Raw genomic sequence first — 21,896 nt, forward strand, 5'->3', positions numbered from 1 at the left:
ACTAAGTATTGATGTCATATCTCTGTTTCGTTGCCCACATTTATGCACCTAATTTTGTTATGATACATATTGCATATTTTCTGTTAATCCAATAAACTTAACGTCACTACCACGATATCCAGTTTTCTATCTCAAAAGTGTGTGTTGCGGTTTTGCTATTAACTCAGATTCTGTTCACTTGCAGCTTTTTCATGCACCGGTGTCAGACGTGACCAAATTTAAAAAGGAAACAGTGACAGAACGGGACTTGTTTTCCAATCCATGCAGTTGTGCTGGCCTGTAGTGAGAAGTTAAGCACGATGACCCCCCCCCCCCCCCCCCCCTTTGTATCGGCTACTAAGATTACAATAGGCAAGTTGTCGAGGCAAGTCAGCCCCCCCAAAAAAAACCCCTTCTTCAGGCAAGCTTATAATTAGCCTAAAATGTCTTATAACCTTCAGCGGTAAATGTCTGGCCCCCACTTTGAAAATCTGGCCCAACTGAAGTTGTAATTAAATATGATGCTGGCACCTTCTTGGTGTCTTCCTTATGTCTGGGTGGGATACACCACCCCCACATTTGCTTCTCAACTCTGCCCAGCTACCGTAGAAGGCATGTCAGCATTAAACGGCACACATTCCGACCTTGCTGGGTTTGCACTTCAAAGTCCAAGGTGGTCCATAATAAAGCCCTGAAGGTGCTGTCACAGCAAATTAATATGGCAGGAGCATCCAAAATGGAATTGCGAGAATTAACTTTTACTTTGGCTCTTGAGATGAAGGTCAAGGTGGATTTAAAAATGAATCAAATAAACTAAATTAGTCCCGTAAAGTGTTAGGTTGGAAGAGCAACAGAAGGCAAGATGAAAAAATGCCAAAAGAGAAGCAGAAATCAGTGCACCCGTGCAGAAAGGAGGAGCACAGGAGTACAACGTGAAAGTCAGAACAGGGTGGTCGTGGGTCCTCAGAGGTGTTTCATGTGGTCATTTCAGCAAGGGAATTCTTTTAAGGAAGATGACCAGACCAAGTTAGCCCGTGGACCACCTGGCACATGCTCCTGCACCACGGGCTTTTTGAATAAATGAAGTTATGTCTGTATATTCTGATGACTGCTGTCCGGTGACCACAGGCTTTTCCAAGTAACCCCACATCTCTTTTAGATCTTGGATGCGTTGATTATTGTATATTAACTGGTATGCATTAAATCCAGTTTACAGAAACGGTTTTGCAGTCAAGTCTCAGATGTGGCTTTGAAAATATGTCATGTCTGATAATCGTTTTCCACGTTCCAAGCAACAAAGTGGACTTCCTCTCCCGTGTGACTTTTTTGGTGGTTCTTGAGATACCTCATATCTGTGAATTGTTTGCCACATTCAGAGCAGCAATACGGCTTCTCTCCGGTGTGAACTCTTCTGTGAATCTTGAGATGCCTCATTATTGAGAATCGCTTGCCACACTCGGCACAACAGTGAGGTTTTTCTCCAGTGTGGAGTCTCATGTGGCTCTTAAGATTGCTGATGTGTGAAAACTGCTTACCACACTCTGCACAGCAATGTGGCTTCTCTCCGGTATGAATTCTTGCATGGCTCTTAAGATACCTCATATCAGTGAATCGTTTTCCACATTCAGGACAAGAAAAGGGCTTCTCTCCAGAATGAACTCTTCTGTGATTCCTAAGGTACCTCAAATCCATGAATCGTTTGCCACATTCAGAACAAGAGTGGGGCTTGTCTCCGGTATGAGTTCTGGTGTGATTCTGAAGACTGCCTATGTGCGAAAACTGTTTCCCACATTCAGAACAGCAATGAAGTTTCTCACCAGTGTGAATTCTTGTGTGGTTCTGAAGGCTGCTTATTCGTGAAAATTGTTTACCACATTCAGAACAGCAGTGTGGCGTCCCTAACATGTGAATTTTCGAATGGATCCTAAGACTTCTTAGCTCTGAGAATCGTTTGCCACATTCTGAGCAACAATGTGGCTTTTCTCCAGTATGGAATTTCATATGACTCCTGAGATACCGCATTTCTGAAAATCGCTTCCCACATTCAGCACAACAATGTGGTTTTTCTCCAGTGTGAGTTCTTGTGTGGCTCCGAAGACTGCTCATTTCCAAAAAGCGCTTGCCACAGTCGGGACAAGAATGGGGTTTCTCTCCAGTGTGAATATACATGTGCCTCTGAAGACCGTTCAATTGTGTGAAACGTTTGTCACAAACTGAACAGCAATACGGCTTCTCACCAGTGTGGATTCTTAAATGCGTCTTCAGAGACCAACTTTCTGAGAATCGTTTGCCACATTCAGGACAGCAATGAGGTTTCTCTCCAGTGTGGACTTTCATATGACTCTGTAGGTGGCTTACTTTTGAAAATTGCTTACCGCATTCGGAACAGCAATGAGGCCTCTTACTAGTGTGAACTTGTGCATGCCTCCGAAGAGTCGTTGTTCGTGAGAATCTTTTGCCACATTCAGGGCAGCAATGTGGTTTATCTCCAACTTGAACGCTCTCATGCTTAATGCACTCGGATCTGGACTTTACAATGTCTCCAAATTCTTGGCAGATATACTCTCTCTCTGCAGTCCAATCATCTTTTATTTCTTGATGAGAGTCTATCCCTGGAGGCAGAGATGAGAGTAACTGAAAGTCCTCAGCTTTAGATGTCTTCCTGTCTTCCTCACTGCATTTCTGGTGGGATTTGCTCTCGGGAGAGGTTTGAGTCAACACCGATGACCAAGGAGCTGTTTTAAGACAGACACAGGCACACAGTTTAGTTCAAACAGTTTTCGAATAAAGAAGACACAAAAAGAGAAAAACGATCTGACAAGACTGGCATTTAGGGACAAGCAGATGGACAAAAGAGATTTCATTTTCCATCATCTAAGTAGTGAAAGTGATAAATTAAGGACAAACCAACATTGTATCTCAGGCTTTCATGAAGCTATTAAAATAGAAGAGCTTTAGGACTCAAAGAATTGATTTCTGGTATTTAGGATTGTAATATTGAAATTTTACATTTTCCCCATCTTTTGTAATGCCATTTTGCCTTTCCACCAGGTGCTGCTATGTCGTTGCCTGTTGCCATGGGAATCCTTCCCACGATGCACTGGGTTTGTGCGACACTGACATAATTGACCTGACCGTATAAAGGTCAATCCTGCGCAGGCCTCACATTATCTGAGATTAGATTCCATTTTTATCAAGTGCGTACTTTATTTTGAAATTTTTTTTTTTTTCGTGGGGGATAGGCTTATACACTCTGAGCTCAGATTTGGATTTTTGGGTTAGCATCTCTGGTTTTGTCATTGCTCACCTTGCTCTCTGGCTTTAACCTTTGACTTTGTTTTCTGACCTCTTGATGACGTCTGGTCAGTGAAGTCAAGAAGGGAACGAAGAGAATCAGGAACAAAATTCCCAGACGGTGAAATACCGAAAGATTTAAAGGTCTACTTTTGTCGGTGAAGAAGTTGATGACCTGCAACATTAGCCAGGACTGCCAAGAAGATACGTGAGGATTTGGAGATTGTAGAGAGAGAAGAGCTGCTGGGATTAAACTGGCTGGAATCTAACAGATCACCAGGACCAGATCACATTTATCAAAAAGTGACTACAGATGGAATGTCATTGCACAGTTGCGACACTTCTAAGGACCGGAAAATAGCAAATATTATCCCATCATAAGCCAAGGGTGATTGGGCTAATCCCAGTAACTATAGACTGGTGAGGTTAATGTGCATCCCAGGTAAATTAATGCAAGTGTAATGGGGTATCCAGGGCTGGAGCCCTGAACCAAAGTGTGTTCAATGCTTATTTGTTTTATAATGTCTTAAAAGTAATTTGTATTTGTTATTAATCACGTTCATAATACCGATTGGCCTTTTCTTGATTTATATAAAATTGCACTTCTCTTTTAATTATTGAATTTGAAAGTTCAGCAAATCCTTGCTATCTGCAGAATCCGTTCCAGTGGATTCCATAAAAGTGTCACCCGTTTCAACACACCTGCAAGTCCACTCGTGACGACTCATGGCCACACGCAGTACCGAAAAAATAATTCAGAAAGGGTAATTGTGGAAAAGAAAAACACGAGACTGGCCAATTAAAGGGATTGTGGAGCCCTGAGATGTCCAGAGCTAAATGGGTACAACACAAAATGGATCAACGTGTGTCCAACCGGAGCCGAGAGGCGTGGGGTTAGGTTTGTAGTCAAGTTCTGACTTTGTTGAGACCGAGATTGAGTCTACCAGGGGGGTCGAGATAAAGTCAGAGTCCAAGACTGAGCACTAGCTGAAGTGGTCCCAGCCCAAATGGACTAATTCTCCGATGGCACAATCGAGACTCGCCTCAACTGAACCCCGGCAGATTCAATTTAGCCAATGGATTAAAGCCTGGAAGAGGGTCTCGCCAGTCGCAGAGTGGGCGCATACACGACAGGACGTTGAAATGTGGCAGTGGACATGGTGAGCGAATCTGAAAAACAAGGAATGGGATCGTTCTTCAGAAATTATCAACTACAAATGTTCACAGTTGATGAAGACAGCTAAACTATTTACAGTGGGTATAAAAAAGACCCCCCCTTTGAAATATTCCCATTTTTGTTTGCTTTACAGCCTTAAATGAAAACACATATCCCAATATTTCTTTCCAGCTTTACTTACTTAATGCACCCTCTAACATCCAAGTGAAGGACATCACAGCTACAGTTCAAAAGAATTGCCCTACTGAGATGAATAAAGGACCACCCCCCCCAAACTCAATCAGGTGTCAGTGCCCCCCATTCCCATTGCAGTTACTGGCTGTGCTCAATTGTAATGAGTGTGATTAGTGAAGCTGTTCCTGGTCCATTCATTCCCTTCCTTGGTAGTGCAACTGACAGCAAACACCTGACTAGGGGTGGCCAGCCACTTTCAAAAGATCTCAGGGATAGAGTTGTGGATGGACGTAAGGCAGGAGACGGAGACCAAAACATCTCAAAGGCTTTATCAATCCCAAGGAGCTCAGTAAAGTCCATCATAAAGAAGTGTTTGGTACTACTAGGACCCTCCAAACTGGATGGAAGAGCAAGGAGGACACTGGTAAGAGAGGCTACCGAGAGGCCAATGGCCACTGTGAAGGAGTTACAGGATTTGATGGCACAGAGTGGTCATTAATGGTGTGCAGGTGACAACAATTTGACAAGCGCTCCACCATTGTGGCTTGTTCAGGAGGGTTGCACTTCTCAAGAAAGGCCCCATGAAGGCTTGTTTGAGCTTTTCCCACCTTGAAGATTCTGATGCCAAGTGAAAAAATGTCTTCTGATCAGAGGAGACCAAAATCAAATTACTTGTCCTCAACACCAAACGGTCCACCAATGCAGCTCACCATTCACAACACACCATACCGACAGTAAAGCAATGGAGGGGGCAGCATCCTGTTGTGTGGGGGCCTGGAGCTCTCGTTAGGACAGAAGGAGAAATGGATGGGGCAAAATACCGAAGAATTCTGGAGGAAAACCTGCTACCCTCTACAAGAAAGTTGAAGATGGGCAGAATGTTCACCTTTCAACACGACAAACGACCCGAAGAACACAGCAAAATGGAACACCCAGTGGCTGAAGGAGAGAAAAGTGAATGTCCTGGTGTGGCCAGTCAGAGCCCAAACCTAAATGACACTGAAAATCTGTGGAAAGATCTGAAGATAGCAGACCACCAACATCACCATCCAATGTGAGCAAACTTGAACAGTTCAACTGTAAAGAAGAGTGGGGGGCAAAAATTGAGGGGGCTCAATCTAGGTGTGCAAAGCTGATAGAGAAGAATCACAAGAGACTCAGGGCTGTCATTAAAGCTAAAGGGGGGGGGGTCAACAAAATGACATTGACATCGGGGTGTGATCCTTTATTAATCTCAGCAGATCATGTGTTTGATTTGTTATAATCCTTCTGAACTGTAGCTGTGATATCTTTCACTTGAATGTTAGAGGGTGCATTGAGTAAGTAAAGCTGGGAAGAAATATTAGTGTGTGTGTTTACATTTAAGGCTGTAAAGAAAAATAAAGGGGGAATATTTCGAAGGGGGGGATTCTTTTTTATACCCTCTGTAACAGAAACATATTATTACATTTTTCATTGCAATATGTGGCGCATCACAAAACATTAATGTTGCTTTCATGAATCCCATACCAAACGGGATGTAATAGAGACACGTGTATCACATACTACGCTGTAAGCGTTACTACTGAGCTCTACTTTGATCACTTAAGGTCGTGTGTGTGTGTGTGTGTGTGTGTGTGTGTGTGTGTGTGTGTGTGTGTGTGTGTGTGTGTGTGTGTGTGTGTGTGTGTGTGTGTGTGTGTGTGTGTGTGTGTGTGTGTGTGTGTGTGTGTGTGTGTGTGTTGGTGGCTCTGAGGCTAAGGATCTGCGCTGGTATCCCGAAGGTTGCCGATTCGAATCCCCGTCACTGCCAAAAGAGATCCTACTCTGCTGGGCCCTTGAGCAAGGCCCTTAACCTGTAATTGCTCCAGGGGGCGCTGTACAATGGCTGACCCTGCGCTCTGACCCCAAGGGGTATGCGAAAAAACTAACAAACACTGTTGTAAGTCACTCTGGATAAGAGCGTCTGCTAAATGATGTAAATGTAAATGTGTGTGTGTGTGTGTGTGTGTGCAGGGCTGTCTTAACGCATGGGCAGTTACCTAGGGGGCTCCACATTATTTTATATATGTTATGACTTGCTGAGTAATTTGTGTAGGTAGGGGCCCAAAGTGCACTGCTTTGCCCGGGGGTCTATAATGCTGTTAAGATGGTTGTGTGTCTGGGTGTGTGTTTGTGCAGGGCCATCTTAACACATGGGCACACTGGGCGGTTACCCAGGGGGCCCCGCACTAATCTATGTATGTTGTGACTTGCCGAGTGTGGTTGTGTAGGTAGGGGCCCCAAGTGCACTGCTTTGCCCGGGGGTCTATAATGCTGTTAAGGTGGCCCTGTGTCTGTCCGTGTCTCACAGTTTCTTGATGATGGTCTTTGAGCTAAAATGGCTGGACAGAAAAAAAACACCAAACACAAACTTCAGCCTGTTATGAGCTGACGATGTTTTGGAGCCAAATCGTGCAATATACTATATAATAATATAATAGACTATATAATAATATAATATAATAGACTACACTTCCTTAAAAGGCTGGCGTCCTTCAACATCTGCAATAAGATGCTGCAGATGTTCTATCAGACGGTTGTGGCGAGTGCCCTCTTCTACGCAGTGGTGTGCTGGTGAGGCAGCATTAAGAAGAAGGACACCTCACGCCTGGACAAACTGGTGAGGAAGGCAGGCTCTATTGTAGGCACGGAGCTGGACAGTTTGACATCTGTGGCAGAGCGACGGGCACTTAGCAGGCTCCTGTCAATCATGGAGAATCCACTGCATCCACTGAACAGGATCATCTCCAGACAAAGGAGCAGCTTCAGCGATAGACTGCTGTCACCGTCCTGCTCCACTGACAGACTGAGGAGATCGTTCCTCCCCCACACTATGCGACTCTTCAATTCCACCCGGGGGGGTAAACATTAACATTATACAAAGATATTGTCTGTCTGTATACCTGCATTGTTATCACTCTTTAATTTAATATTGTTCTTTATCAGTATGCTGCTGCTGGAGTTTGGGAATTAATAAAGTATCTATCTATCTAAGAGAAAGAGGCCCTATGGAGCAGGGGTTCTTAACCTGAGGTTCGTGAGGGTCTGATAAAAATGAACATTTATATTCACAGATGTGATGATTGCTCTGAGGATGTTGATGGAGAAGTTTAGAGAAGGCCAGAAGGAGTTGCATTGCGTCTTTGTGGACCTGGAGAAAGCATATGACACAGTGACTGAGAGGAGCAGTCACTGACTGGCCAATTAAAGGGATTGTGGGGCCCTGAGATGTCCAGAGCTAAATGGGTACAACACAAAATGGATCAACGTGTGTCCAACTGGAGCCAAGAAGCGTGGGGTTAGGTTTGTAGTCAAGTTCTGCCTTTGCTGAGACCGAGATTGAGTCTACCAGGGGCGTCGAGATAAAGTCAGAGTCCAAGACTGAGCACTAGCTGAAGTGGTTCCAGCCCAAATGGACTAATTCTCCGAGGAGCAATGGTATTGTATGAGGAAGTCGGGAGTGGCAGAGAAGTATGTAAGAGTGGTACAGGATATGTACGATGGAAGTGTGACCGCGGTGAGGTCTGCTAATGCACCTACGCCAATGTTCACCCAGGAGGACTGCCTCTTACGATGACCAAGTTGTGTCACACTGCGACTGCTGCACAAGGAGAGCCAGGCAGCCAGCCCATCGTGTATTCCTGCTGGTCACTGAGCCAGAGTCGCCAAACGGACGCCAACAGCAGCCACAGCATGCAGCAAAAGACGTTTCATACTGATTTCTGTGTGAAACCATTGCTTGGTGTGCTTTTCAGAAAACTGGAAAAAATATTCAGCCCTCAAAGAGTTAAGAAGAGGGAGGAACATAGGGTGACATACAAGAGTGGAGCAAGATGCACACAGGGAGATGACATCCTATGCAGAAGAGTCAATCTGAAGGAGATTGAAGACTGCAAAATGGTGGCAGGGGAAAGTGTAGTTAAGCAGCATAGGATGGTGGTCTGTAGGATGATGTTGGAGATCAAGAAGAGGAAGAGAGTGAGGGCAGAGCCAAGGATCAAATGGTGGAAGTTAAATAAGGAAGACTGCAAGGTGGAGTTTAGGGAGAAGGTGAGACAGGCACTAGGTGGCAGTGAAGAGTCACCAGACAGCAGATGTAGTAAGGGTGACAGCAAGAAGGGTGACATCTGGACAGAGGAAGGAGGAAAAGGAAACCTGGTGGTGGAATGAGGAAATACAGGAGAGTATACAGAGGAAGAGGATGGCGAAGAAGAAGTGGGATAGTCAGAGAGATGCAGAAAGTAGACAAGAGTACAAGGAGATAAGGCGCAAGATGAAGAGAGAGGTGGCGAAGGGTAAAGAAAAGGCGTATGATGAGTTGTATGAGAGGTTGGACACTAAGGAGGGAGAAAAGAACTGGGGGGCTACAGAGAGGAGCTGAGCTGGGAAAGATGTGCAGCAGCTTAGGGTGATAAAAGATAAAGATGGAAACATACTCACAAGTGAGGAGAGAGTGTGGAGAAGATGGAATGAGGACTTTGAGAGGCTGATGAATGAAGAGAACGAGAAAGAGAAGAGGTTGGATGATGTGGAGATAGTGAATCAGGAAGTGCAACGGATTAGCAAGGAGGAAGTAACGACAGCGATGAAGAGGATGGAAAATAGAAAGGCCGTTGGTCCAGATGACATACCTATGGAAGCATGGAGGTGTTTAGGAGAGATGGCAGTGGAGTTTTTAACCAGATTGAAGCACAAATTGCTGAAAAAACTTAACGATGGCCATGAGAGAAAGGAGTCAGGGCACACGGTGCATCGCAGCCACAGACCCCTCAGCATGCCCATACCTACCTCCGTCCTTCACTGAAAGTGTCTACAAATGGGCATGTGAGGGTCAGAACTGGACCACAGAGCTATAGAAGAAGGTAGTCTGGTGTGTGTTTGTGTGTGCGTGTCGTTGACCTGGGGTACAGACGGCGACAGGATGCACAATGGGAAAAAGGCAAGCCGACAGAGGCAGTGACACGCTCTGGCCAATGTTCTTCTTGGAAAGCTTGGCTCCTGGCATTTGTCGGGATGTTCCTTTGACTTGTACCATCTGCCTGAAGATTGTTGTAGACCACATAAACCCATTAACGGCAACGCTATTAACTGTGGCCACTTTCAGCAGGATAAAGTGTCCTGCCACACTGCAAAGATTGCTCAGGAACAGTTTGAGGAACACGACAAAGAGGTCAAGATGTTGATTTGGCCCCCAAACTCCCCGTCTGCGGGATGTGGTGGAAAAAAAAGCGTGACCCATGGAGGTGCCACCTCACAACTCACAGGGCTTCATGGATCTGCTGCTGACGTCTTGGTGCAGAAACCACAGGACACCCTTCAGGGGTCTCATGGAGTCCTTGCCTTGACAGGTCAGAGGTGTTACGCCTGTACGAGGGGGGGCCTACAGAACATTAGGCAGGTGGTTTGAATGTTGTGGTTGATCAGTGCATACTGTATATGTGCGCGAGTCACACTTTGACAGTCAAGACACACACAGGTTGCACTCCATGTACACTTATCGAGTGTTTATGTGTCTGCTCTTGCGTTGTATTTTTGTGTACTGTTCCGAGGAGACAGGCAAATACAAATTTCCTTGTACCGAGGACACACCACTTAAATAAAACTTGAATGTTGGCCCTTCTTCTGCAGGCAGTGTCTGTTTTACAGGGTGTGCCAAAGTTCTAGAGACACAGAAAAGGCCTGTAATGCAAAAACGAATAAAAGAAAATGTCGGCTGAGAAGCACAAGGCTGAGGAAAATCCTAACTGACCCTTACGAATATTTTTTTAATGCAAATCACACTTGATTGGCAATAAAACAGAGTTATGACTTTTCCTGGTACATTTTAAAAAGCAAAAAAAGTGAAAAGTCAGATCTCAATAATTCCCTTATGATACGCCAACTGATAAATTTTACATTTATATATTAAAAAAAAATCTCTTACATGTCTCAGGCTCTTCTGTAGGTGACTGCTGCTCCTCTGTACGCTGCTTGTAGAGTGCGCCCTCACTGAATTCTGCATCCCACCCAACAGAATGCTTCTTCGTTTTAACAGACCCTGAAGATGCCGATGCCTTCCCCTTCCGCCGTACCAGACAGCCCTGAAAGTGGGAGTCTCTCTCGTCGGACGTGTCGCCTTTGAGAGGTTTTACAGTTTCATTGTTTTCCGTTTCAAAGTTAAATGAGTCCGGCTCGTTGTTCTCCCTTTTGATGTCAAGCGGCCCTTCGTCATATTCCTCCTCTTTACCGACAGAGATCTCTTCTTCACATTCCTCCAGCTTTACACAGACACCCTCTGCCGGAATAGGAGCAGGACCCCACTCACAGTCCTCCTTTTTGATAGGAGTCAGAATTGGCTCTATGGTGCCATCTCTGGATGATGTCATGTCCACTGTGATATCCTCTCAAAGGGGTAGAAGGAAAGACAACGTCTTCTTTTTAAATCTGTGAAAATGTAATACAGAATAAATTTTGAAAACCTTACAGGACCTTTTGTTAAAAAAAAATTGAAAGTCCAAATAAGAGTAATGGGGAGATATAAAATAAAATCTATGTCATCCATACAACACGTGTGCATGTATGTACGTATATATAATTTATATTTATGTATATATATATATATATATAGATATATATATATATATATATAGTATATATATATATATATATATACAGTATATATATGTATATATGGCGGCACAGTGGCGCAGTGGTAGCGCTGCTGCCTCGCAGTTAGGAGACCCGGATTCGCTTCCCGGGTCCTCCCTGCGTGGAGTTTGCATGTTCTCCCCGTGTCTGCGTGGGTTTCCTCTGGGTGCTCCGGTTTCCTCCCACAGTCCAAAGACATGCAGGTTAGGTGGACTGGCGATTCTAAATTGGCCCTAGTGTATGCTTGGTGTGTGGGTACGTTTGTGTGTGTCCTGCGATGGGTTGGCACCCTGCCCGGGATTGTTTCCTGCCTTGTGCCCTGTGTTGGGTGGGATTGGCTCCAGCAGACCCTGTGTTCGGATTCAGCGGGTTAGAAAATGGATGGATGGATATATGTATATATGTGTGTGTATGTATATATACATACATATATATACATATATAATAATAATAATAATAATAAATTTTATTTATATTGCACTTTATATTTTAGCAATCCCAAAGTGCTACAGAGTAAAAATAGAATAATAAAATAAAAAAGAACAGAAGAGTCTATAAAATACTTTAACAAAATGACTTTCTAAAAAGATGAGTTTTTAGGTTTCGCTTAAAGGCCTCAGTCGACTGTGGGGCTCTCAGGTAATCAGGGAGGGCATTCCACAGCCTCGGCGCCACCGATGAAAACGCCCTGTCACCCATGCTGCTGAGCTTAGTTCTGGGGACTTGAAGAGTGTTAGTGAGTACAGAGCGGAGGGAACGTAAGGAGTTATGGGGGGTAAGGAGTTCCTGTAGATAAAGAGGGGCATGTCCATAAATGCACTGATGGGTAAGAAGGGAGACCTTGTACTCTATTCTGAATGAAACAGGGAGCCAGTGAAGGGTTTTCAGGATTGGGGTGATGTGATCATACTTTCGCACCCTCATCAGGATCCTGGCAGCGCTGTTCTGAATATACTGGAGTCTCTGGATACTCTTGCCAGGAATCCCAATGAGGAGTGCATTACAGTAATCCAGCCTGGAAGAGACAAAGGCATGGACGAGCTTCTCTGCATCTGCCAGGGTGAGTAATGGGCGGAGTTTGGCGATGTTCTTGAGATGGTAAAAAGATGACTTACAGAGATATTTGATGTGGGTGTCAAAAGTAAGTTGGGAGTCCATTCTAACACCCAAATTAGTAAATATACATATAAATATACATATACAGTACACCCCCAAAATTCGCGGGGGTTACGAAAAACTGCAAATTTTGAATGTGGTTAAATAAAATGCCTATTTTCATAGTTTAAACCCTAAATATGCCCCCAAAACACAATTAATTTCATACTCAACTTAATACATTACCTAAAAATAAAGAATGTAAAGGTAAACCTGCATATTGCACAGTGCTGTACTGATATTCTCAGGGGACTAAATGTCAGGGTTTTGTCCTTCCAGTTTTTCTCCCACCTTGTGCACCACAGAAATCATCTGCAGGAATGATGGGGAATGATTAGAATCCATGTATTCAGTACCTCATGGAAAAAAAATGAAAGGGTAGGTGCCTTTTAGCTTGCAGGACAGTTTGAAACTTAGGGATGGGATGAGAAGTTTGACACTGAGGCTTCCATTGGCTTTGAAAAAGGACAAAGGTCCAGGTCTTTAGAGTCCTGGTGCTTCCTGTTTGCAAGATGTGGACTCTATCCAGTGATCGGTGATGAAGACTGGACTCATTCATGTACGTCTCTTCAGAGAATCCTTGGGACCCTTTGGTTTGACATTGTGTCGCTCATGGAGTCCCGAATGAGGCACATGACCAGCATTGTGAGGGAGCGTCAGTTATGGCACTACAGCCATGTGGCGTGATTACCCGAGGGTGATCCGGCTCATGGGATCCTAATTGTTGAGGCCAAAGGGACGCCCATGCAACACCTGGCTGCGGGCAGATAGAGGATCATTTTTGGAGGGTGGGACTGGAATGGGTGGTTGCCAACTAGGATCCCGAGCCGTTTCATCGAGTGGTGGGTGCGGGAACGGGCTGTACCAATACATGCTCCTCAACCTGACCTATCAAAGTTTCAAACGCCACTGGAGCTCTGGCACTCAGGACCCTGACTGTTTCAAAGCTTTGCACTGTCCCACAAGCTATGAAAAGGGATGTGAAACTACCACTTTTATTTTACTCAGAGACAACACAGAGTTTAATTTGCAGTCCCGAAGTGTAGAACCTGTTATCTGACAGTAAAAGGAAATCCTATGCTATACTCTTCTTCAGTACTAGAACTTTGGACATGCCGTTAATACTTCAGACTACTGCAGCCACATTCTCTAATCTCTGTTATGTGTGCTGAGTTCCACAAGCACATTTCCTAAACACTGTTATGATTCTCTTTGCCCCTCAGTGTAATTATTCCCCAAACAATAATGACAAAAAACATCTTTCACATTGCCTCATGGGAAAATCAGCCCGATGTGAAAATGTTATCATCGCATAATTATGAACCAATGGTGGCTTAGAACATACTGCAGCGTCTCGCCGGTGCTGACCGATTCTCAACACTGATGGATTTTTATTGTTAGCAATATTATGGTAATGGTGCCGGTCAAGTTGCATCAGCCTGGGGGATGAGTTGCCAGCATTATTAGTTGGCATTCTATGATACAAATGAGCAGCACCAGAGGCAGCTGAAGAAGAGCCTATAAAAACAACAAGCCTGGCAAAGAGCAGACTGCAGCAGCAAGTGGTCCTAAGGATAGTGAATGGCACTCACTCATGCAGTGCTACAATGTTCATAATGCAACAAATTACATCTTTAGAACTAATGACAACATAACCATCATCCTCATCATCATCAGTGCAAAATGAACACACAGGGTGTTCTTGGGCTTTTGAGTGCACCAGTCCAATTGTAACCATCTGATGAATGAGGGTGAGGGGTACTTGGGATTTGTGGAGCTCATGGCTGCTATACTTTCTGTAACCCACTGTTGAGGTTTAGATCAAGGATCAATATGCCTAGTTATTGGTTTTAGATAGATAGATAGATAGATAGATAGATAGATAGATAGATAGATAGATAGATAGATAGATAGATAGATAGATAGATAGATAGATAGATAGATAGATAGATAGATAGATAGATAGATAGATAGATAGAGATCTTTATTGTCATTGTCATTTTTACAAAGGAACAACGAAATTGAAGGTGCAGTCAACTCAGTGTGAGGCATAAGAGTTAAAAAGACAAGAAGAGAGAAAATAATAACAAACCGAATAGTAATAAAAGTACTTTACAAAATATAAGAACTTTACAACTATTGACTATTAAAAGGAGTATTTTTTTAACGTGGTCTGCCTGTTTTTCACTTGCCTCGTTTTCTATGGACCCGGGACACTGTACTTGTGTGGGAACTGAGGAAACAAGTTTTTGTTTTGGGAGATGGTGGCTCTGCTGGGCCTTTTGACTCACCAGAGTCAAAACAAGTTTTTGGAAAAACCTTCAACGCCTCCAAACTTAAAGGAAACTAAGTCAACTGGCATGCAAGCATAAAAGCATTTCAAACATACAGTGCATCTGGAAAGTATTCCCAGCGCATCACTTTTTCCACATTTTGTTATGTTACAGCCTTATTCCAAAATGGATTCAATTCATTTTTTTCCTCAGAATTCTACACACAACACCCCATAATGACAACATGAAAAAAGTTTACTTGAGGTTTTTGCAAATTTATTAAAAATAAAAATATTGAGAAAGCACATGTACATAAATATTCACAGCCTTTGCCGTGAAGCTCCAAATTGAGTTCAGGTCCATCCTGTTTCCCTGATCATCCTTGAGATGTTTCTGCAGCTTCATTGGAGTCCACCTGTGGTAAATTCAATTGACTGGACATGATTTGGAAAGGCACACAATTGTCTATATAAAGTTCCACAGTTGACAGTTCATGTCAGAGCACAAACCAAGCATGAAGTCAAAGGAATTGTCTGTAGACCTCTGAGACAGGATTGTCTCGAGGCACAAATCTGGGGAAGGTTACAGAAAAATGTCTGCTGCTTTGAAGGTCCCAATGAGCACAGTGGCCTCCATCATCCGTAAGTGGAAGAAGTTCAAAACCACCAGGACTCTTCCCAGAGCTGGCCGGCCATCTAAACTGAGCGATCGGAGGAGAAGGGCCTTAGTCAGGGAGGTGACCAAGAACCCGACGGTCACTCTGTCAGTGCTCCAGAGGTCCTCTGTGGAGAGAGGAGAACCTTCCAGAAGGACAATCATCTCTACAGCAATCCACCAATCAGGCCTGTATGGTAGAGTGGCCAGACGGAAGCCACTCCTTAGTAAAAGGCACATGGCAGCCCGCCTGGAGTTTGCCAAAAGACACCTGAAGGACTCTCAGACCATGAGAAAGAAAATTCTCTGGTCTGATGAGACAACCATTGAACTCTATGGTGTGAATGCCAGGCGTCACGTTTGGAGGAAACCAGGCACCGCTCATCACCAGGCCAATACCATCTCTACAGTGAAGCATGGTGGTGGCAGCATGATGCTGTGGGGAAGGGAGACTAGTCAGGATAAAGGGAAAGATGACCGCAGCAATGTACAGAGACATCCTGGATGAAAACCTGCTCCAGAGCGCTCTTGACCTCAGACTGGGGTGACGGTTCATCTTTCAGCAGGACAACGACCCTAAGCACACAGCCAAGATATCAAAGGAGTGGCTTCAGGACAACTCTGTGAATGTCCTTGAGTGGCCCAGCCAGAGCCCAGACTTGAATCTGATTGAACATCTCTGAAGAGATCTTAAAATGGCTGTGCACCGACGCTTCCCATCCAACCTGACGGAGCTTGAGAGGTGCTGCAAAGAGGAATGGGCGAAACTGGCCAAGGATAGGTGTGCCAAGCTTGTGGCATCATATTCAACAAGACTTGAGGCTGGAATTGCTGCCAAAGGGGCATCGACAAAGTATTGAGCAAAGGCTGTGAATACTTATGGACATGGGATTTCTCAGTTTTTTTTATTTTTAATAAATTTGCACAAATCTAAAGTAAACTTTTTTTCACGTTGTCATTATGGGGTGTTGTGTGTAGAATTCTGAGGAAAAAAATGAATTTAATCCATTTTGGAATAAGGCTGTAACATAACAAAATGTGGAAAAAGTGATGCGTTGGGAATACTTTCAGGATGCACTATATAAACATTTTAGCATTTAAATTTACCTGTTGAGGCTTATGAACATTTCAGAAGATCAGATGAAAAGCAAGCTGTATTGTGTTAGTTAGGTTGAATTATACAGGAGCTTTAAGAATTAATTATAAATGTTAGCCCCCCTGTATTGGCTGCGTGTCACTGGCTGATGACACAGCTACCTTTGCGCACAGGCTGCAACATAGGCCTGTACAAACACATTCTAGATAACATTAAGTTCCTATGTCAATGTCAATCAATATCCTAATTAATCAATGTAAAACAACATGTACTATATCAGCAGGCTTTGAGCGATATAAAAATTTAAGGGTTCGTTAATAAAGGCTTGCTAACTCTAGGCCTCTCGCCTGCTTCCAGCTGCAGCAGCTCAGCTCTTCTCAGTCAAGTTGTGTGCTGCTCTTTCCTGCACAGCTGCCTATGATTTTAGCCTTACTGGATGCTGGTGCAACAAGCAATTATTAATTGAACAGTTCAGTTTTTCTTATGTGGATCATCCTGCTTCCAGGGCCGATCAATTAAAAGGCCTCCAATTTTTATTAGCTCAAGACTGGGAATGTGAGGAATGTAAAACGTGATCAGATGATGGTCATCTCCGGGTCAGGCAGCAAGTACGACCATCGAGTTCTAATGACTGTTATGAAAAGATTGATCACTATTAGGGGAAAGACGTTTAGAAGGTGAGGTCATTGTTATGAAAACAGGTACAGCACAAGGTCATATTACCAAGATAACATGTAAAGTGGACAACGAGAAATATGTACGGAATGGGGATGTTTTGTGATTAGAATTGAAATAAAAACAAACCGCACCCAACCCACCGGGCTCACTTCATGAACTGAGACAGGCTTTGTGTGCTTTGTGTTTTCTCTGCTGTGCAATAAAGTCTTAAATTCTGACTTCCATTCTGAAGACTTGGCTCGTTTTCCCTTAAGATTCCTCCACAACACCACCAGATCTCATTTATTTTGAAGCTTTGTATCTTTTTCTATCACAATCGGGATGAAGCTTGAAATTGCTGAGGTGGTTAGAGAAGCCTGCAATGAGCCACGTTTTTGTTTTGCATTCAGCTTAATGGAATCCATTTGTATTGTTTTAATTCACTATGTTGTATTTTATTGTCTGCGGTGGGTTGGCACCCTGCCCGGGATTGGTTCCTGCCTTGTGCCCTGTGTTGGCTGGGTTTGGCTCCAGCAGACCCCCGTGACCCTGTGTTTGGATTCAGTGGGTTGGAAAATGGATGGATGGATGGATGGCTGGATGGTATTTTATTGTTTACTAGCGAACCTGCGGCGTAGCATACACCGCCTAATTATTTATTGATGGCTGAACACTTCTGGAAAGACACAGTTTGTAAGTGTTTCTTGAAAACGTGAGTTGTTTTGAAGCATTGCTGGCAATGTTCACATTGATCACATTGCATCATTGGTTTAGTGTTGTATTTTTTTTAAACGTGCATTCAGATATCTCTGCACTCGGAAGCTTTTGGAACAAAAAGTGCATTGAAAGTCCTGTGTGGAATGCATTTGTAAGTGCTTCTTGAAGGCACGAGTTATTTCGAAGCATTGCTGGCAATGTTCACATTGTATAATTCGTTCAGTGGAGTGTGTTTTTAAATGCGCGTGGAGATATTTCTGGCACGTGAAAGTTTTGGAGCAGTGTTGACACTGAAAGGAATTCATCAGGGAATGTGTTTTGAGATGGTTAGTCAGGTATCTGCATGTGTGAAAGTGTTTGTCGCAAATTTTGCATACAAATATGTGTGTTGAACAGATCTGCACATGGTTATGGAGATCCATCTCACCCGTGAAGTCCTCGTTACAAAATGTGGAATGAGTTTGGAAGTGTTTCTTGAAAGCGCAAGTTGTTTTGAAGCATTGCTGGCAATGTTCACATTGCATCATTGGTTTAGTGTTGTGTTTTTCTAAATGTGCGTTCAGATATCTCTGCACTCGGAAGCTTTTGGAACAAAAGGTGCATTGAAAGTCCTCTGTGGAAAGTGTTTGGTTCAGGGGAGTGTGTGTTTAAATTGAGAGGCACGAGAACCTCGTAACGCCCATCATCCAAAGCACCGCTAAAGAGCAGGGATATGGAGAGACGTTGGGCAGGATTGTAAACTTGAGGAGAGGCATGAGGACGGTCTTGGAAGTAAATGCTGACATTGCCACAACCATAGACTCCTGAAGTATGTACTCATGTACTCAGCATATTGTTGAGCAGACTGTATAACAATGCTTCTGTGACTAACAACAACAGACACCACGTCGCCAAAGTTATCCCAATGTTGGCAAACAAAGCTAACAGCCATGTTGCGAAGTTCGAGAGCAACAGTTTCGTCGATGACATTTTTCCAGAAAAACCCAACTGATAGAAACAAACAGTTACCTGATGCAGGAATTTGTATAACATTGAAAGAAGTGTTGTTTCCATGAAATACATTTGAAGCGGTAGCCATGGAGGGCAAAAGAACAGTCAATGTGGCTCACAGCTGGATTTGGACAGCAGCACAGACCAAAGCAAGTGAGTACAGTATGTGTTTGATGAGCTGTTGGGGGCGGGCATATGAGTAAGCCGTGCCTCGAGAGTGAGGGTGGACATGGGAGGACGGTTAGAGTTGGCGGGCAGGGCTCTGAGGTGCGTCCCCTATCACGTGGGAGGAGGGTTAGTGTTGGTGGGCGGGGCTCTGAGGTGCGTCCCCTATCACGTGGGAGGAGGGTTAGTGTTGGTGGGCGGGGCTCTGAGGTGCGTCCCCTATCACGTGGGAGGAGGGTTTGAGGTGCATCCCCTATCACGTGGGAGGAGGGTTTGAGGTGGTGGGCGGGGCTCTGAGGTGCGTCCCCTATCACGTGGGAGGAGGGTTAGAGTTGGTGGGCGGGGCTCTGAGGTGCATCCCCTATCACGTGGGAGGAGGGTTAGAGTTGGTGGGCGGGGCTCTGAGGTGCGTCCCAAATCACGTGGGAGGAGGGTTACAGCTGGTGGGCGGGGTTCCGTCGTTTGGCGAGTTATTGCGTCTGGGCACATGAGCAGGCAATGTGAATGCCTAGAGAGTGAGGGTGGACATGGGAGGACGGTTAGAGTTGGCGGGCAGGGCTCTGAGGTGCGTCCCCTATTATGTGGGAGGAGGGTTTGAGGTGGCGGGCAGGGCTCTGAGGTGCGTCCCCTATCACGTGGGAGGAGGGTTAGTGTTGGTGGGCGGGGCTATGAGGTGCGTCCCCTATCACGTGGGAGGAGGGTTAGAGTTGGTGGGCGGGGCTCTGAGGTGCGTCCCCTATCACGTGGGAGGAGGGTTAGAGTTGGTGGGCGGGGCTCTGAGGTGCGTCCCCTATCACGTGGGAGGAGGGTTAGTGTTGGTGGGCGGGGCTATGAGGTGTGTCCCCTATCACGTGGGAGGAGGGTTAGAGTTGGTGGGCGGGGCTCTGAGGTGCGTCCCCTATCACGTGGGAGGAGGGTTAGTGTTGGTGGGCGGGGCTCTGAGGTGCGTCCCCTATCACGTGGGAGGAGGGTTAGAGTTGGTGGGCGGGGCTCTGAGGTGCATCCCCTATCACGTGGGAGGAGGGTTAGAGTTGGTGGGCGGGGCTCTGAGGTGCGTCCCCTATCACGTGGGAGGAGGGTTACAGCTGGTGGGCGGGGTTCCGTCGTTTGGCGAGTTATTGCGTCTGGGCACATGAGCAGGCAAAAACAAAGACATGCAGGTTAGGTGCATTGGCGATTCTAAATTGTCCTTAGTGTGTGCTTGGTGTGTGGGTGCGTGTGCCCTGCGGCGGGCAGGCGCCCTGTCCGGGGTTTGTTTTCTGCTTTGCGCCCTATGTTGGCTGGGATTGGCTCCAGCACACCCCCGTGACCCTGTAGTTAGGATATAGCGGGTTGGATAATGGACGGACATATTTTCTGCAAACAATATATGGATTATTTTGCTTGTCCGACATACAGAGAATGCGCTGCTTCATGAAACCTATATATGTTGTTTGTGAATTAAGTGCAATGTCTCAAGCCGAGAAAGGATATCGTATGGGGGTGTTTGGGTGGCTTAAATAGATGGAAAAATGGACCCATTATTTAATATGCCAGCCCTGCCAAATAGAACAAATTAAGCGATTCCCAAGGTTAATAAGATGTTAGGTTATATAGCGCCCCTATATGTGTGGAGTACAATGCACTATGGATAGATAGATAGATAGATAGATAGATAGATAGATAGATAGATAGATAGATAGATAGATAGATACCTTATTAATCCCGACTATGGAGGGCGCATTTGGAATACTGTCTGTAGCTGTGCCTTTTATTAAATAACTAAACTTATATCTAAATCTGTACCAAAGCATATTCTGTAAAAACACAAAAACGAATGGCACTCGGCGACTTTTAATACCCACCGCATCATTTTTTTTTTGTTAAATGTACTTTCCAGAACTGACACTCCACAAAACGATTTTGAGGCGTTCAAAAGATTTGGGGAGTCCTGTTCATGGGCTGGGACTTGCTGGATCTCGCACTGCTTTATAATGACAGCTCCGACCGCCAGCCCTGACTCCACGGGGGCCACGGAGATCGGCTAATCCCATCCTCGACCCGTGCGGTTTTATATACTGGTAGTAAAGGGATTTGCGGGAATTGATAACACTTCTCAAGCGATCCCCTTATCGTTTGGGGTCTGAAGCCGGGGTTGCTCGCCCACCCGACTGTACCTCAAGCCGGTACACTTTGTGGTTTCTGGCCACGGATCTGCTACAGTCCGAGTATTTAGCCACCTTTTATGGAAGTCAGCCACTCGTTAGGGGATTATGTCTTGGCGAATCCGTCCCTGCTCACTTGCAGAATGTCGACCAAGCAACATGGGGTGGAGACGCTGGGAGGAGCGGCGACGAAGTGTCAAATGATGCGCGCACTTCAATAAATCACATCGTTTATTCAATCCCCAATAAGGACATCTTTCTCAAAGTGAATATTCGCCTGATGCCGGTTAGATGAAGGCATTAAGAGCCTAACGAAAGGCTATAGTCAACACTCACCGGGATTTCTGCACTGTTGCTCCCCTTTGTCTACTTCTCGCCTCTTCGGGTTCCGATCCAAAAGTCGGACTGTCGTCTCCTCCGTTTAAAAAGCCGCTCGCGCTGACAACCGCAAACAAAGCGCTGCATTCATTCACTCAGCCATGTGGGAAGGGAAAGCCCCAAACCCGACGGAAATCTCGCGCGCGCTCGGAAATCTCGATGACAACTGGCGCGTGCGCACTGAAAACCTCCTGTTACTGGACTTCACTTCCCATCATCCCGTGCAGCCCTATCCGGCTTTACTTTCTATACGCGCATTCAGTTTTTCAAATGTTAAAGATCCCTGAAGCGGGATTTTTTTTTTGCCGAAGAGATTTTAATCTTCAGGAAGATAAAGTGACTTAATTTCGGAAGGGAATGAAAAAACATGAATCATATTACCCATTTAGTGAAAC

General features: G+C 45.0%; 2 protein-coding genes across 4 annotated transcripts in view; both read right to left on the minus strand.

The window, feature by feature from the left end:
• LOC114641729 (zona pellucida sperm-binding protein 4-like) overlaps positions 1-21,896 on the minus strand; it is a 290,625-nt gene that overhangs the window by 66,069 nt on the left and 202,660 nt on the right. The window lies entirely within an intron of this gene.
• Positions 403-21,671, minus strand: LOC114641744 (gastrula zinc finger protein XlCGF26.1-like). The gene is made up of 3 exons (XM_028790779.2): positions 21,460-21,671; positions 10,569-11,068; positions 403-2,714 (listed from the first exon to the last, which is right to left on the minus strand). Exons 2-3 carry the CDS (start codon positions 11,008-11,010, stop codon positions 1,240-1,242), a joined length of 1,917 nt encoding a protein of 638 aa, XP_028646612.2. The 5' UTR covers positions 11,011-11,068; positions 21,460-21,671; the 3' UTR covers positions 403-1,239.

This window comes from Erpetoichthys calabaricus, chromosome 5 (assembly GCF_900747795.2).
Source record: "Erpetoichthys calabaricus chromosome 5, fErpCal1.3, whole genome shotgun sequence".
NCBI lineage: Eukaryota > Metazoa > Chordata > Cladistia > Polypteriformes > Polypteridae > Erpetoichthys > Erpetoichthys calabaricus.

What these genes read in the sequence shown, in the direction of transcription:
- LOC114641744 (XM_028790779.2), bottom strand. Translation starts at nt 11,010, where the DNA reads ATGACATCATCCAGAGATGGCACCATAGAGCCAATTCTGACTCCTATC. An exon ending in TACAGAAGAGCCTGAGACAT is followed by an intron (nt 2,715 to 10,568) that starts GTAAGAGATTTT and finishes GTCTTAAAACAG; the next exon opens with CTCCTTGGTCATCGGTGTTG.